Source organism: Ischnura elegans, chromosome 6 (genome assembly GCF_921293095.1).
Source record: "Ischnura elegans chromosome 6, ioIscEleg1.1, whole genome shotgun sequence".
In the NCBI taxonomy this organism is placed as follows: domain Eukaryota; kingdom Metazoa; phylum Arthropoda; class Insecta; order Odonata; family Coenagrionidae; genus Ischnura; species Ischnura elegans.
Window position 1 is genome coordinate 103,276,341 of NC_060251.1, and position 13,690 is coordinate 103,290,030.

The window sequence follows — 13,690 nt, forward strand, 5'->3', positions numbered from 1 at the left end:
TATTTGGGTCATGTTATTACTAAAGATGGGATTTTTCCCGATCCGGCGAAGCTCTCGGCGGTGAGCGAATATCCCTCTCCAACTTGCACGAAAGAATTGCAGTCCTATTTGGGTTTGGCTAATTACTACAGAAGATTCGTGAGAGGTTATGCTTGCATAGCAAAACCTTTAACGAGATTGTTGAAGAAGGGAGTTACTTTCAGTTGGACGAATGACTGTGAAGAAGCAATGCAAAAGCTTAAGACCGCGTTGACTAGTAGCCCAATTTTAGTTTATCCTGACTTTAGTAAACCTTTTATTGTTTCCACAGATGCCTCGAATTACGCCCTCGGGGCAGTTCTTTCGCAGGAGATAAACGGAGAGGAACACCCCATTGCCTTTGCCTCTAGACAATTAAATAACGCGGAAACTAATTATTCAGCGACGGAAAAAGAACTTCTTGGAGTCGTATGGGCTGTAGGCCATTTAAATGTTATTTGTTTGGTAGGAGATTTAAAATTGTGACGGATCATGCAGCCCTTAAGTGGTTGTTTAGCCTTAAGGACCCTAATAGCCGTTTAGTGAGATGGACATTGAAATTAAGCGAGTTTGACTATGAGGTCGTTCACAAGCCAGGGAAGCTTCATTCGAATGCTGATGCATTAAGTCGGAAGGTGCGGACGGTTGAAATAGGACCGTATGACAACTTAATTGATTGTCAGAATTCGGACGCTGAGTGTAAAAAATTACGCACTCAGGAGGGGTTCCTGGTAAAAGGGGGAGTTTTGTACAAGGAGACCAATGGTGGACAAAGAATAGTGGTTCCCGAAGTGTTGAGAAAAGGGATACTACAAAACTTTCACGATCATCCGTTATCTGGTCACTTGGGGGTTCGACCAACATTGGAAAGGGTACGATCGCGGTATTGGTGGCGCGGAGTAACAAAGGATGTGAAGGAAGTGTTGAAGGGTTGTGTTGCGTGCAATCGCCGCAGCCCTTATGGGAAAACGAGGGCACCTGTGCAGGAGTTACCCTCATCAGATAGGCCGTTTGATTTCGTTTCGTTGGATACTGTTGGCCCTCTTCCATGCAGTGACCAGGGTAATAAATACATTCTTTCCATCATTGATAATTTTTCCCGCTATCTTGAGATGGTCCCATTACCGGACCAAAGGGCGGAGACAATTGCCTCAGCATTCGTAAGGAAGTGGGTCTTGAGATTCGGAGTACCAGATAAAGTCTTGACAGACCAAGGTGCGAATTATATGTCCGAATTGTTCAAAAATGTTTGTGAGCTGTTGCAAATTTCCAAACTTCGTACGTCCCCTTACCATCCCCAGTCCAACGGCAAGGTGGAGAGAGTACACAGAACTATTGCAGGTATTATTAGCCATTATGTAAATGAAAAAAATACAGATTGGGATGTCTGGTTGCCTTATGCTGTCACGGCATATGATACAAGCACCCATCGGAGTACCGGTTATTCCCCCCATGAAATTGTTTTTGGATGTACCATGCGTTCGCCCTTTGAGTGCTATAATTCGGAAATAGGAGAGTTTAATGACGTGTATCTTCGAGAGTTGAAAGAGAGATTGGAGACAATGTGGGAGAAATGTAGAGTTAATGACGAGCGGAGCCGGCGCGAGAGGGCCGCAGTATATAATCGAGGCACGAAGGACGTAAAGTATGAGCGTGGTCAATATGTATATTTAAGTGATCAGTGCATAAAGACAGGGGGCGCGAAGAAGTTCCATTACCCATGGAAGGGCCCTTACCTGGTGACGGAAGTAATATCCCCTTGCAATGTGCGGATACAGCTCCCCTATAGGTCCCTTCTAGTGCACAAAAATCGCTTGAAATTACATATAGGGAATCCGCCTAGTAGTGGATTCTTTCATCGTGGAGAACGCCGGCGAGGAAGGCCCCGGAAACCCACCCCTCCCGAATCAGCAAAATTATTGCCAGTAGATGTGATCGGAAGCAAGCCCCCCCACAATACTTTGCCCTCCTCTTCCCCCGGAACCACCCCCCCTCGACCCCATTTAGAAGAAGAATCGAGCGAAGAGGTAACAGAAGAGACTTCACTGCAGGAAGGCACGGAGGAATCTTGCGACGAGGCGACGAGCGACGGAGAGGAAGGCCGAACAGCTGAGCCACAGAGAAGTCCTTATCTCCTGAGGTCCCGACCTATCCCTACGTCTCCAGAGCCGTTGGGATTACGAGAGGTCGATCCCCGTCCTTCAACGGAGTCGCCTAGTGCCCCAGATAGCGAAGGTGAAGCGCAGCCGCTGCCTTATCAGCTGCGGCCGCGGAAGTGAGGAGAGCAAAGGATAGTCAGTGAGAGTGAACGAAGAGAATTGAGGCAAAATGTGTGGGGTGGTGCTGTGCGTGGTAATTTTGATGTGGGTGCTTCTCATCGCATGGCACTATTTGTATTTTGAAAAATTAACCCCTTGTGAAGTTGTGGAAGGACTAGAGTAACTGTGTGACTTGGTTATAATTTTGTTTTCGACTCCATTGGAATTTTCGTATGCAATGAAAAGGAGGGAGTGAGAGTGATTGTGGGTTTGGGTTGGTGGTACAAATGAAGTACAAAGATGCATCAGCAATTTGTGTGATTTTTGTGTCCATGTTTTAAAATTTATTGCTTTGATGTTGTTTAGTTGGGAAATAATGATTTTTTTATTATATGGGTTTGGGTTGATGGTACAAGTGAAGTACAAAGATGTATTAGAAATTTGTGTGATTTTTGTGTTCTGGTTTTAAATTTTATTGTTTTTATGTTGTCTAGTTGGGGAATAATGATTTTTTTAATGTGAATTGATACTTGGTAGAGGTAGCACCTTTGGTGGGGATTATTTTATTGCTTCGCAGGGTTTGTTGCATTTTTTTTATTTTTCACAGGTTCGACATTTAGTCCACTGACTAAATGCCGTTTGAAAGGGGGAGTGATGTAAGGATCACCTCTGTCAGCTCGGCTTCCGTTTTCACCTTCCTGCGCCCCATCCCAACTATTACCCACTCCACCTCTAGCATCTGAGCTAGTAAGCATATCAGATACCTACACCTCTTCCTTCCTTCTATTTCCTCACCCCCTTCCCCGAATCATCACATTCTTCATTTCCACGGGAGCGCATTGTTTCCTCTCTCCCATGCGAAGCCTACCATGGGGAACTGCAAAGACAAGCACTGCGGCAGGGGGAGGGGTGCGCCGAGAGAGAGCTGCGAGGAGACAGCGCGTGGCAGTGGCAGTAGTTATTGTATCGTCGCTGAGAGTGATCACAATAAAAAACCTGTAAAGAGTGTCTCTGAGTTTCCTTCACAGAATCCCTGCCAAATCGGTGTTGATTCCCCTTTTGAGTGATCAGGGGTCTTACATATATATATATATATTTTTTTTTTTTCAACCTTGTTTATTTGTTACTATGGTAACAAATAAATAAGGTTGATCGATCCTATTTCAAATTTGCTTTCCACTCATTCCATATTATGCATGAAACTTTCTAATTAACTTCAATTACATCATTCTTAGAACATTATATTGTATTGCACCCTACATAGTCTGATGAACATATAATCAATGTCAACCCATGCCATCCCATTCTAATAAACATGTTTACAATAAAATATTAACATTTGTCCCTTAATTGTTATTTGTTAGTCAATTTGTTAATATGATGACTAAAATATCATTGTAATTTTCCAATTTTGCTGTAAGGACGTTTTTAATTTTAATGTGTGTTCATTATAACCTATGTTTATTTGTATGAAAATTTTCACCTTGTTAGTTCAGACTGGTGGAACGTACGAGTAGTACCTTGGGCGTAACGTTCCAATTGTACTGTTAGGGCGTTTTTAATTTCTACTTTAATGTGTGTTCATTATAACCTATGTTTATTTGTATGAAATCTTCCACCTTGTTAGTTTCCCACACAGCACATCGTTGCCAGAGGACGTCCGCCGCGTCCTCTCAGTGTCCGCGGATTTTCAGGACAGCCAGAGGACATCCGCCGGCTGTCCTGGCCATCCGTCCGCTCACTGTCCTATCTCGGATGTCCAGCGGACGTCCAGCTAGTGTCCCATTACGCAGGGTTTGGGAGTTTTGGTTTCCTCTTAAAACACTCACCTCCTCAAGGAGGAACTCCGAGAGAAAGTCTCGAGATCCTCCTCCGAGTATATATATAGGAGAAGGGAGAAAGAAAAAAAAACTCTTTCTCGTTTCTGAAGCCAGAATACTTCCTCCGGATCGAGGAAGAGGAAATTTTTCGTGGAGGAAGAGATATTTTGAGGATTATTTTAGGTAACAAAATGTAATCCTCTTGTTGGAGCTACGCTGTGTGGACTCTGGGAGGACATTAGAAACTATTTAACGAAAAAAAATTGACATTTTTACCGCTTCTATAGTTAAAGAACAACAAATGATCGCTATTTTTTAAGTTTTATATTGTTTATAACAATTAATTAAGTTTAAACAAAGTTAGCAACAATTTTAGTAACATTGTCGAGCGTAAAAAATGTCTACATGCCTTACGGGTTAAACAACAACAATTGAACGAACTTATGACTCTACATTATTTATAACAATTTTAAAGTTTAAACAAATTTAGCAACAATTTTAGCAACTTTCAAAAAATTAAAAATTTCCGCATGTACGATTGAGAAGCGTTGGATGAACAATAAACCCGTATTCTTTCATGATTATAAATATTACTTAAATTTAAACAAATTTAGCAACTTTTACAAAAATTAACAACAGGAATAATGGAATTTATCGATTTTTACTGAAATTTTATATTATGTACCAATGTCCTGCGGACGTCGCGTAGCCGTCTCGGGGACATTCCATTCCTACAGGTTAAATGAACTCTTTCAACTTATTGATTAATTAATATTTACTCTCTAGGGATTAAAAAATCCCAGAGGCGATTGATTGGAAAGTATTTTAATGAAACATAACGCTTTAAATTTATTTTAATTTTTAATGGTGAGAATTCTCCTAAAATTATCACGGCATCGATGGCCTCATTCCCAGATTAGACATTGTAATTGTCCAATCTAAGGATAGGCAATAGAAGGTAAGTACTGCCGTACCTTTACTTTATATTGAAATTCTAGTTTTTTTGGTGGCGAACGAATTTTGAATCTACCGCTACTCCGCGATACAGGGTTCTCCACATTCCTCCGTACCTCCTTTCCAACGTTTCCAACAGCGGAACGGGAACGGAACACCGGAGACAGCAATGTTTCATGGCTGGTTACAAAGATGCAGCTGAATTCCAAGTAAGTTTGTTGTGACATCTAAATAAATTTTTCTTGGGGTTCACTTGCGGCAGTAAAGTGTTTCCGTATGCTCCTTATATTTCTTATAACTCAGCCTGTAATATCTCGAGGAAAAATATGGCTCTGCTTGGAACAACATGACCGTCTTGGTAGAACCGTTACTTGGCAACAAAAGGTAGCGTCTTTTTCCGTTGTTCATGGTGAAATTTTCGCTTTTGTTCCTTGTTTACATGATATAATTTAAAGAGGAAGTTCTTGTACTATAGTCTCTGTACGCGAGAACGTATAGGAAATAACGTAAGTGCTAGCGTATAAAATAGAACCTGTTTTTTTGATAACGTAGGCTACGGCTGAATTTGTTGAAAGTCCAAACGTTCCGTTCCTAAATCAGTGCAATTAAGTAGGGTTCTTGGCAATAAATATAACTAGGAATGGTACGTGTAACCGGGGGATTTTGCAATACGCATGTATGATTAATAGTTTTCACGTAAATTATTAATTTTTTGAAAACGGACTACACCGTGTCATTTCTTTCGATATGTATATTCACGCACGCATCAAAAAAGAACATTAATGTTATGATAGGATAACCACCAATGTTTAGCCCTTTTACAAAAAGTTTTTATACTCTTTATCTGTTTAATGGAACTAGGTTAATAATTAAAAATTTTAGGTCCTAAATAAATAAATGATCTATTATGTCAGTAAAGATAAGGCTTAGGGATTAAAAAATTACAATTCCGACGTAACTTTATAGCGTTTAATATATTTTTGTGCCAAACTTTGCTAACCTACTAAACTATAAACTAATTTAACTAAGAACTAAGTAACTGTGCTATTAGTCATCCGTGCATTTAATTTAGTGGAAACTACAGGACGACTGTAAGAAACTCGGGATGAATATAAACAAGGTCTAATTGTAAGTGATATATTTTGTAAACAAACCTTACGGCTATGTTTCATGGTTCATTTATTTGCTCAAACTGCTGCATGAAATCTTATACCCAGAAAATAGAACTTGTGCATCTTTTCGTACAGCTATCGGTACACATTTTGGTGTAGAGTATCTTGAACCTGATATATTTACCTAGAGGCATCTACTGACTATAGCTTTCATTTAGTGGAGTTGAATAAAAATAGCTTATCTGTATTTTTATTTAGTTCCTATCTCTATTTATAAGTTTGTATGTCTCTCTTCTTATAATTGTCTGTATACTTATTTGTCTTCATTCTTTACAGATGTTGCACTGAACCAGGACGCTACAGCCACCAATTCTAGTGTGGAAGTTACAGTGAAGTTGGCTGGAATATGCTAAAGCAAGGCATGAGAGAGAGGTGTAAGTATTCGTTTGATTATTATATGGGTTTGGGCAAGGAGGAATAATTTTGGTCTGGATACTTTTTTGGCAAGTTGCTCCTGTTTAGGGAGCTCATATAAAGTAAATTTAAATAATTATTAAACATTTTGTAATACAAGGTTCACCCTTCCATGCTAAAGGTAGAGAAAATAGTATTGTTATGTATTATTTTCAGGTGCAGATTCCACTACCAAGTAATTCAAACATTTGAAAACAATTTTTGTTCTGCACATGGGAGGTATAATTTCAAAAAACATGGTTGAAAAGGATCTCATGCTCTATAAAAGTTCGATGTATAACACCTGTAGAACTTAAGAATGGGATAACTTATTCAACAGGGATGGTAGTTGCACAGTACTACAGAAGCTACTATTTTCTATAACTAAGATGTTTTGAAGTAGCTGTTATTGTAGGAGCTATAGAAATTTCAGTAGCTCACAGCAGGCCTTAGCTGCTATTCCCCTGTTATGTCCCTGTCGAAATGTGAATATTGCCAATGAGCTAGGTTGTCACTTTTGCCTCGATACCAGACTACATTAGAAGATCTATTTTAATTATTAAGATTGGAAGAATTCGGAGATCTAAATCATGGAATGGCCTAAACTACAGCAAGTTTTTGTTAGTTTTTCAAAGTTTCTATTATTTTAAGATGCATCTCGGCCAATGCAGCAAAGTGGTTTGTGTGCCAAATCAGTGTGGCTGTTTTCACACTAATCCCAAGATATCTAGTCCACTTAAACTTCCTCCTTTAAATTTTCTAGTTTCTTTTACTCCTATACCATATTCAGTTCTTCTGCATTAGTCTCCCTTAGCTCCAGCTTATGTAACACTTTTCTTTACCTCCACAATTCGCTCTAGTGTAGTCATAATCTTCAAGCAGAGACCAATTGTTCAGAAATATTATCCTCCATTTGAATGCTTTTTTCCAATATCTTTTTCGAGACCTCTACTAAGCTGTCTGGCAAGGATGGATCAAAGACTTTTTTCTAGATGGTGCACCAGGGTCTAACAGGCAAACAGTCTTCTCATTTTTGGGATTAAAATCTAGTGCAACAATTTCTCTATGAAAAATGTTCTTAATCATAATATATACATTACTAACATATTAATATTTTTACTCAAAATCTTTACTTATTTAAGAACAAGAAAAAGCCAAAGAAAAGTTTGTAAAATGTATTCAGCCTATAATGGACAGGTTTCCTAATTTTGAAACCTTAAGAATGTTAAACAGGTGACTAATGAGACTGTAGCGTCCTGTCTTATGTAATCTGCTTGTTACCTACAAGATACAATTCTTGCTACAATGAAATGTTTATATACTTCATTATTACAGGAGCAGTGCAGGAGAGCGTGACGGCCCCTGAAAAAGATATGGAGGTTACCATCCAAAACTGGCTAAGGCACGCCAAGGAGCGGTTGCAGGGGAAGAAGAAAATTAAATAATTTGTATGTAGTTTCTTGCATCGTATTATTTTAAGAAGCCAAATAAATATTGTGCATGACATTGATGCCTTATTTATTTAAATTCTTGTCTGGACCTATTATTTATTAGTATCGAACAAAATGCAATCCCAACCTAAACGTGTCCTGAAGGTGTCCAGAGCGGACACTTTCAGGACGTCTGTAGGCCACCTTTTTTACTGACATGCGGACTTGCAGCGGACATCCTTTGGCATGAATTTGAACGTCCGTAGGCCACTTGGCGGACAGTCACCGGATGTCCGAAAGGTGTCCGTGTGCTGTGTGGGTTGGACTGTGGTAGAAAGGTGGAACGTACGAGTAGTACCTTGGGCGTAATGTTCCAATTTATTCTTAAAAATTTTCTGTTGTAAACCACTCATGTACAGACACCAACATGCAATAAAGGCTTTTGAAGCGTAATCGGATTTTTTTACTAATTTGAAGCAGTAATGCCTCTATCCTTATAAGATCCCTACAAAATCCTGTCCCTAAATTCGCGCTGGTTAAAGGAAATAAGAAAAAATATATAAATATATTACATAAGAAAAAATACATAAATGAGATATAAGAAAAAATACGTTAATATAGCAATATATGCAGACGACATAGGCAGTCAATTCCGATTGGCTGTTATCCTGACGTCACGCGATTGCCACGCCACCGTGGCCGGGGTAGCGGCTCGACCCCCCTTCGCCGCGAATTTCTCCCCCTCTCACCATCAGTCTACTTACCGTGATTGTACTGATTTGTGACAGTCATTATTATTCATTGCTTTCTTGATTTGTTAAGTTGAGAATATATGTATTTTTTGAATGCTTAAAAACTGTGTTTCTCTGGTCCTTCGGTTGATAGTTGAAGGAACATAGTTCCTTTTGTCCCGCGACATATTTTTGGTCCTTCGGGCCGGATGTTTAATTGTTGAATGCTCTTAATTAAACTTTGACTTAAGCGCTAAGTGTTCTTTCTCAGTTGTTTCTTATCGATGTTTAATTGTTGAATGCTCTTATTTAAATTTGAAGTTGTCTCATTAATTTTGTAGTATTGTTTAATGCCATGTTTCGCAATCCGGCGGCAGTTAGTTGGGGAATTATTTCTCTCTATCTCTGAAATTGAGTGTATCGCAACGGTGTTTGACCCTCTAAACCCTCTGACTTCCTCTCTCATCCCTCAGCCCCTCCTCTTGCGTTCGTATGTATTACTCATCGCTCGCCGCCCGAAGTTCGGACTGCGCTATCTCCAAGGCCAGCAGCTGCTCACCTCCTACTCCGCAGCAACAGTACATTTACAAACAGCTGATTTTGAATTTCCATCATAATGCGTTACGTAGCACTCTCTCGTCTAGCAGAGCTAACAAAAAATAGATTAATTAAAATAAATATGTCGAGCAACTTCTCCCTCCAGCTCCACGACCTCCTGAACCTAAGAGAGAAAGGTTACGCTCGTATTTGGAGGAAGTGGAATAGAAGTTCAACAATGTTCAACAGCAACTTGAAAAGTTATATATGGGCGAAGAAGTCTCAGAAATAAATGATAAGGCAGTCAGAATTCATTCTGATGAAATATTGGACCTTTATGGTGATGTGAAGGCAGCAATTAGAACTATCCTAAGATCGGAGGAAAATGTCGAGTTTCCAAGTAATGCTTCACCTCCGACCACTTCGGCATTGCCAGCCTCCTCAGTGAGATTACCCAAATTCGATTTGCCTCACTTTTCTGGAGATTTGAATGCCTGGACATACTTTTCAAATTTATTTGAAAGAACTATTCATCATAATGAGAGTCTTTCAGATATTGAACGATTTCAGTATCTTCTTTCCTTACTCCGAGGAGAAGCTCTAAATGTAATTAAAGGTTTACCTGTCTCCGCTGCCAATTACCACATTGCATGGAGCTTGTTGCATAAAAGATATCACAACATTAGACGCTTGGTGAGCAATCATGTTAGCAGTATCATTGATTTGCCAAACATTAACGGCTCGTTGAAAAGTATTCGAAACTTCTTAGATATTTTTCGCGAAAATACACAGGCATTAACTGCCTTAGGACATGATATTACCAACGAAGGATTACTTTTATCAACTCTGCTTTTACGGAAGTTGAACCAAGAGACACGGAAGCGCTTCGAAGATCACAAGGTTACAGGAAATGAGATTCCCTCCATTAATGATTTGATTGATTTTCTTGAAAAAGAATCCTCAAGATTGGAAGATGCAAATATCGGATACAATCGCCCTCAAGAAACGAAAAGCGCTGCATCTTCACGCCCCCCTAATGTCACACTTTTTTCACTAGAAAAGGCAATCTGCAATTATTGCCATGCCCCCAATCACAATGTTTATAGTTGTGACTCTTTTCTCAAATTAAGTGCCGAAGATCGACAAAGATTTGCCCGCACCAATGGTTGGTGTTACAATTGTCTTGGTACTTCTCACTCGATTAAATTTTGTAAATCAACTCACTCATGCAAGACGTGTAAAAGGAGACACCATTCATTGCTGCATCTCCCGAATCGCGGTTCTGTATCATCAAGTCCGTCGAGTACACCTACAAGTAAACCATCCCCTATTAACAACTCAGAAGAAAGATCTCATCCAGACGCCTTTGTAGGATTTTCTTCAGCGAAGACAACCGCCTCTGTTATCCTGGCCACAACGTTGGTGAAACTCTCCACTCAGGAAGGGAATTCTTGTATAGTACGAGGCGTTTTGAACTCAGCTGCTCAGACCAGCTGTATATCTGAGCATTGTGCGCAGCTTCTCAGAGTAAAACGTTTAAGGTCTACCAACCTCCTAAGTGGACTATCTCAAGCTAGTCTACGCACTCGAGGAATAACCAACCCAGCCGGCACAGCCCATACTGCATCTATATGTGAAGTGGATGCGATGTGTGACACGATGCGCTAGGTACCAAATATCCTTTTGCCATCCTCTGCTAGTTGCGCCTATGTATGCCATATATTTTCATGATGTGGTTTAATACTTAATAATATCTGCAAATCCTCGCATTAATTATTATAAAATATTAATAATTATTATTATAACAATTATTCACTGTATTCAAGATTTTCACGAACATACGGAACTCCTACTGACTACAGTAGTAGGTATGGACTTGTGGCATGATTAATACATTACACAGGTTAGTTGTCTTGCTACCCGTTGTAATCCGAAAGCGCTGTGGTCCGACTCCCGCGTCTATTAGTTCCCCACTTTTGCCACTTGTCGCGACAAAAATATTCTCTGGGTTGCTTAGTCATTACATTCCAACGCAAGGCAACGGACGCTTGTGTGCAGAGCTCCGGAATTCATCAATTTGTGAGATTTTCTTTGGAAAATATTTGCAATTCTCGAACTTGTCATGTGTGGGGATGCACGACCGCTTACAAGAAGACGCAAACATTTAACACTTCGTTGGATATCTGGAAGAAAGCAGGTCCAAGGCTATGGCATGGTGTGGCTACGGTGAGTACTATTTTAGTTGGTAAGAGGGATTGATCAACTTTGGCCGATATTTTTAAATTGTCTGTTATTAGACGTTAATATACATATCTTGTGATGAGATAACAATTGGTTATCATTCGCCGTGGGAGGAAAGTGAGCACTGGGGAGGAAAATGTGCTGCTGTTACTTCCCGCCAGCAATGGCGGGAAGTGCCAGCTATATGCAAGTTGGCTAAAGACCATTAAAAAATAAGATCCAAAGTTTTTAGAGTACACATGTTTGCTGTTTAAATCCGAATAAAATATTTTAAAGTCGGCCGGTAAGCAATTAATCGCCTTTTTTACACATCGTGGGGATATCGCGGGCGACTCCATTTTGGCGTCCTTATTGGCATTTATACATAAATGTTCTTCTCTGGACTGAAAGCTTTCTATTTGTCTTCTAAATAAGTGGGATTTAAATAAGGGAAAATCGATGTAGTGTAATGACTTCAAGGCAGAATTGTTGACATGTGAAGAGATCAATTTAATCTGCCATATGCTTCTATTTAGATGATGCATATGTCTCGCGGATTGACGCGCTGACGCAATGGCGGAATAGGAACCTCTTCTCAATGCCTACGAATTTATGTCCGCGCCAGTGAATGCGTTGTGAAAATAGGGCATCGTCGAATTAATTTGATATCTTTTCGTTTTGTAAAGTGAGTTCTCTTTCCGTTTGAAACATGAAATCGCTCTTTCCGTTGATAAGAGATATGTTTGTATTTTTTTATGATAGAGTTCTAAACTTTCACTGATCGGTAACTAGAAAATGTTCTAACATTTGTAATGAGTGTTAAACTATTTCTTATAGTGTTGTATTGTCGATCCTTGTGTTTCATCCTTTAAATCAGTTTTCTTACATCATCTGTTTTCTGCCTTTTAGGTGGAGTATTGCCGTGGTTTTGCTGTTTCGATTGCAAGGATGCTGGGCCAGAAACGGCCGCTGGAGTAGTGCAATTGGTGGGAGCGAAGTTAAATTAGTGAAAGTGAAGTGCAATGAATACTGTTCTGGAGCAGTCAGTGTTATCATAGTGCAATTAGGTTAGTGTAGTGCAAGTGATTTCAACGATACAAGGCTTGAATTTTTGTATCAACTGTTCTCAGTGTTGTTTCATTATTTATTCGCTGTGCTTAATCATCTTAAGTTTAAACTGTTTATAAAAGGAAAGTTATTTTACGTGGTGTGTGACTCACACAGTGAATAGCTATAATTTGATATTGGACTAAAGAGATTTCTGTTTTACATTTGAAACTACATTTCTATGTAAGTTACCATTTTGGCAATAAATTTCTGTTTGATGTGATTGTGAACAATAATTGGGATATAATTATTTAAGTCTACATGACGTCCGGTCCACGTTTCCCGTAACAGCTGCAAATTGCATGATTTCTAATGTGTGTTACAGTTAATGTGAGTGCCACCCCATCAGAGGCAAGTATTTGCAAATCCATGCACAGGTGAGTTTTGTGTATAATAAAATGCCAAATTTCAATTCTGTGAAGGACAACTTAGATAGGGTAGCGCTTTTTAGTCAATAGCATTCTTCATTCTTAATCTTGCACTGTGACATCCGTTGCAAATGCAATGAGCATTGTTAGATTAATTGCCATATCTTCAACGCTTTATGATGCATTACGTCCGAAATGTTGTTTGTGTTCGGTGCCTTTTTTTCTCGTTCCTTTTGAAATCAAAAGAGTTCGCGGCTTAGTGGGTTTTGAGCTTTATCTGTACCAATCGCTCTTTCCGTTGATAAGAGAAATGTGTTTGTATTTGTTTAAGATCGATTTCTAAACTTTCACTGATCCCTCTCGTGCAAATACTTTCTAAAAGTCATACTTTATTTACGCTTAATTATTCTGCTGTTTTCTTCGTTGTGCCTTATGACAACTAAAGTTAATGTCATACTCCGATAACATTACCGATATACATCGCAATACTTAGAGTAGGGGAATCCAGAAGTTGCGATGTTCTGACATGTTAAGCAGGTAATTGTGCACTGTGAGAGGCGTCGTATATATTACGGAATACGTCGTCTGCTGGTCATGGAGTTAGCGGGAAATTGACAAAAGGACGATTTGTTGTTCAGTGATTCGTTGAAATGTATTTATTAACGGGTAGTGGTTAAGTCGA

At 39.4% G+C, this 13,690-nt stretch overlaps 1 protein-coding gene across 1 annotated transcript; it reads left to right on the plus strand.

Annotated features, from left to right (window-relative positions):
- Window positions 1-1,257: 1,257 nt before the first annotated feature.
- LOC124161280 lies at window positions 1,258-3,119 on the plus strand. The gene is made up of 2 exons (XM_046537574.1): window positions 1,258-2,381; window positions 2,884-3,119. The coding sequence occupies exon 1, from the start codon at window positions 1,494-1,496 to the stop codon at window positions 2,295-2,297; it is 804 nt and encodes a 267-aa protein (XP_046393530.1). The 5' UTR covers window positions 1,258-1,493; the 3' UTR covers window positions 2,298-2,381; window positions 2,884-3,119.
- The last annotated feature ends 10,571 nt before the right edge of the window (window positions 3,120-13,690 follow it).

Bases quoted from the DNA above. Each gene is read 5' to 3' on its own strand.
- LOC124161280 (XM_046537574.1), top strand. From the start codon at position 1,494: ATGCGTTCGCCCTTTGAGTGCTATAATTCGGAAATAGGAGAGTTTAAT.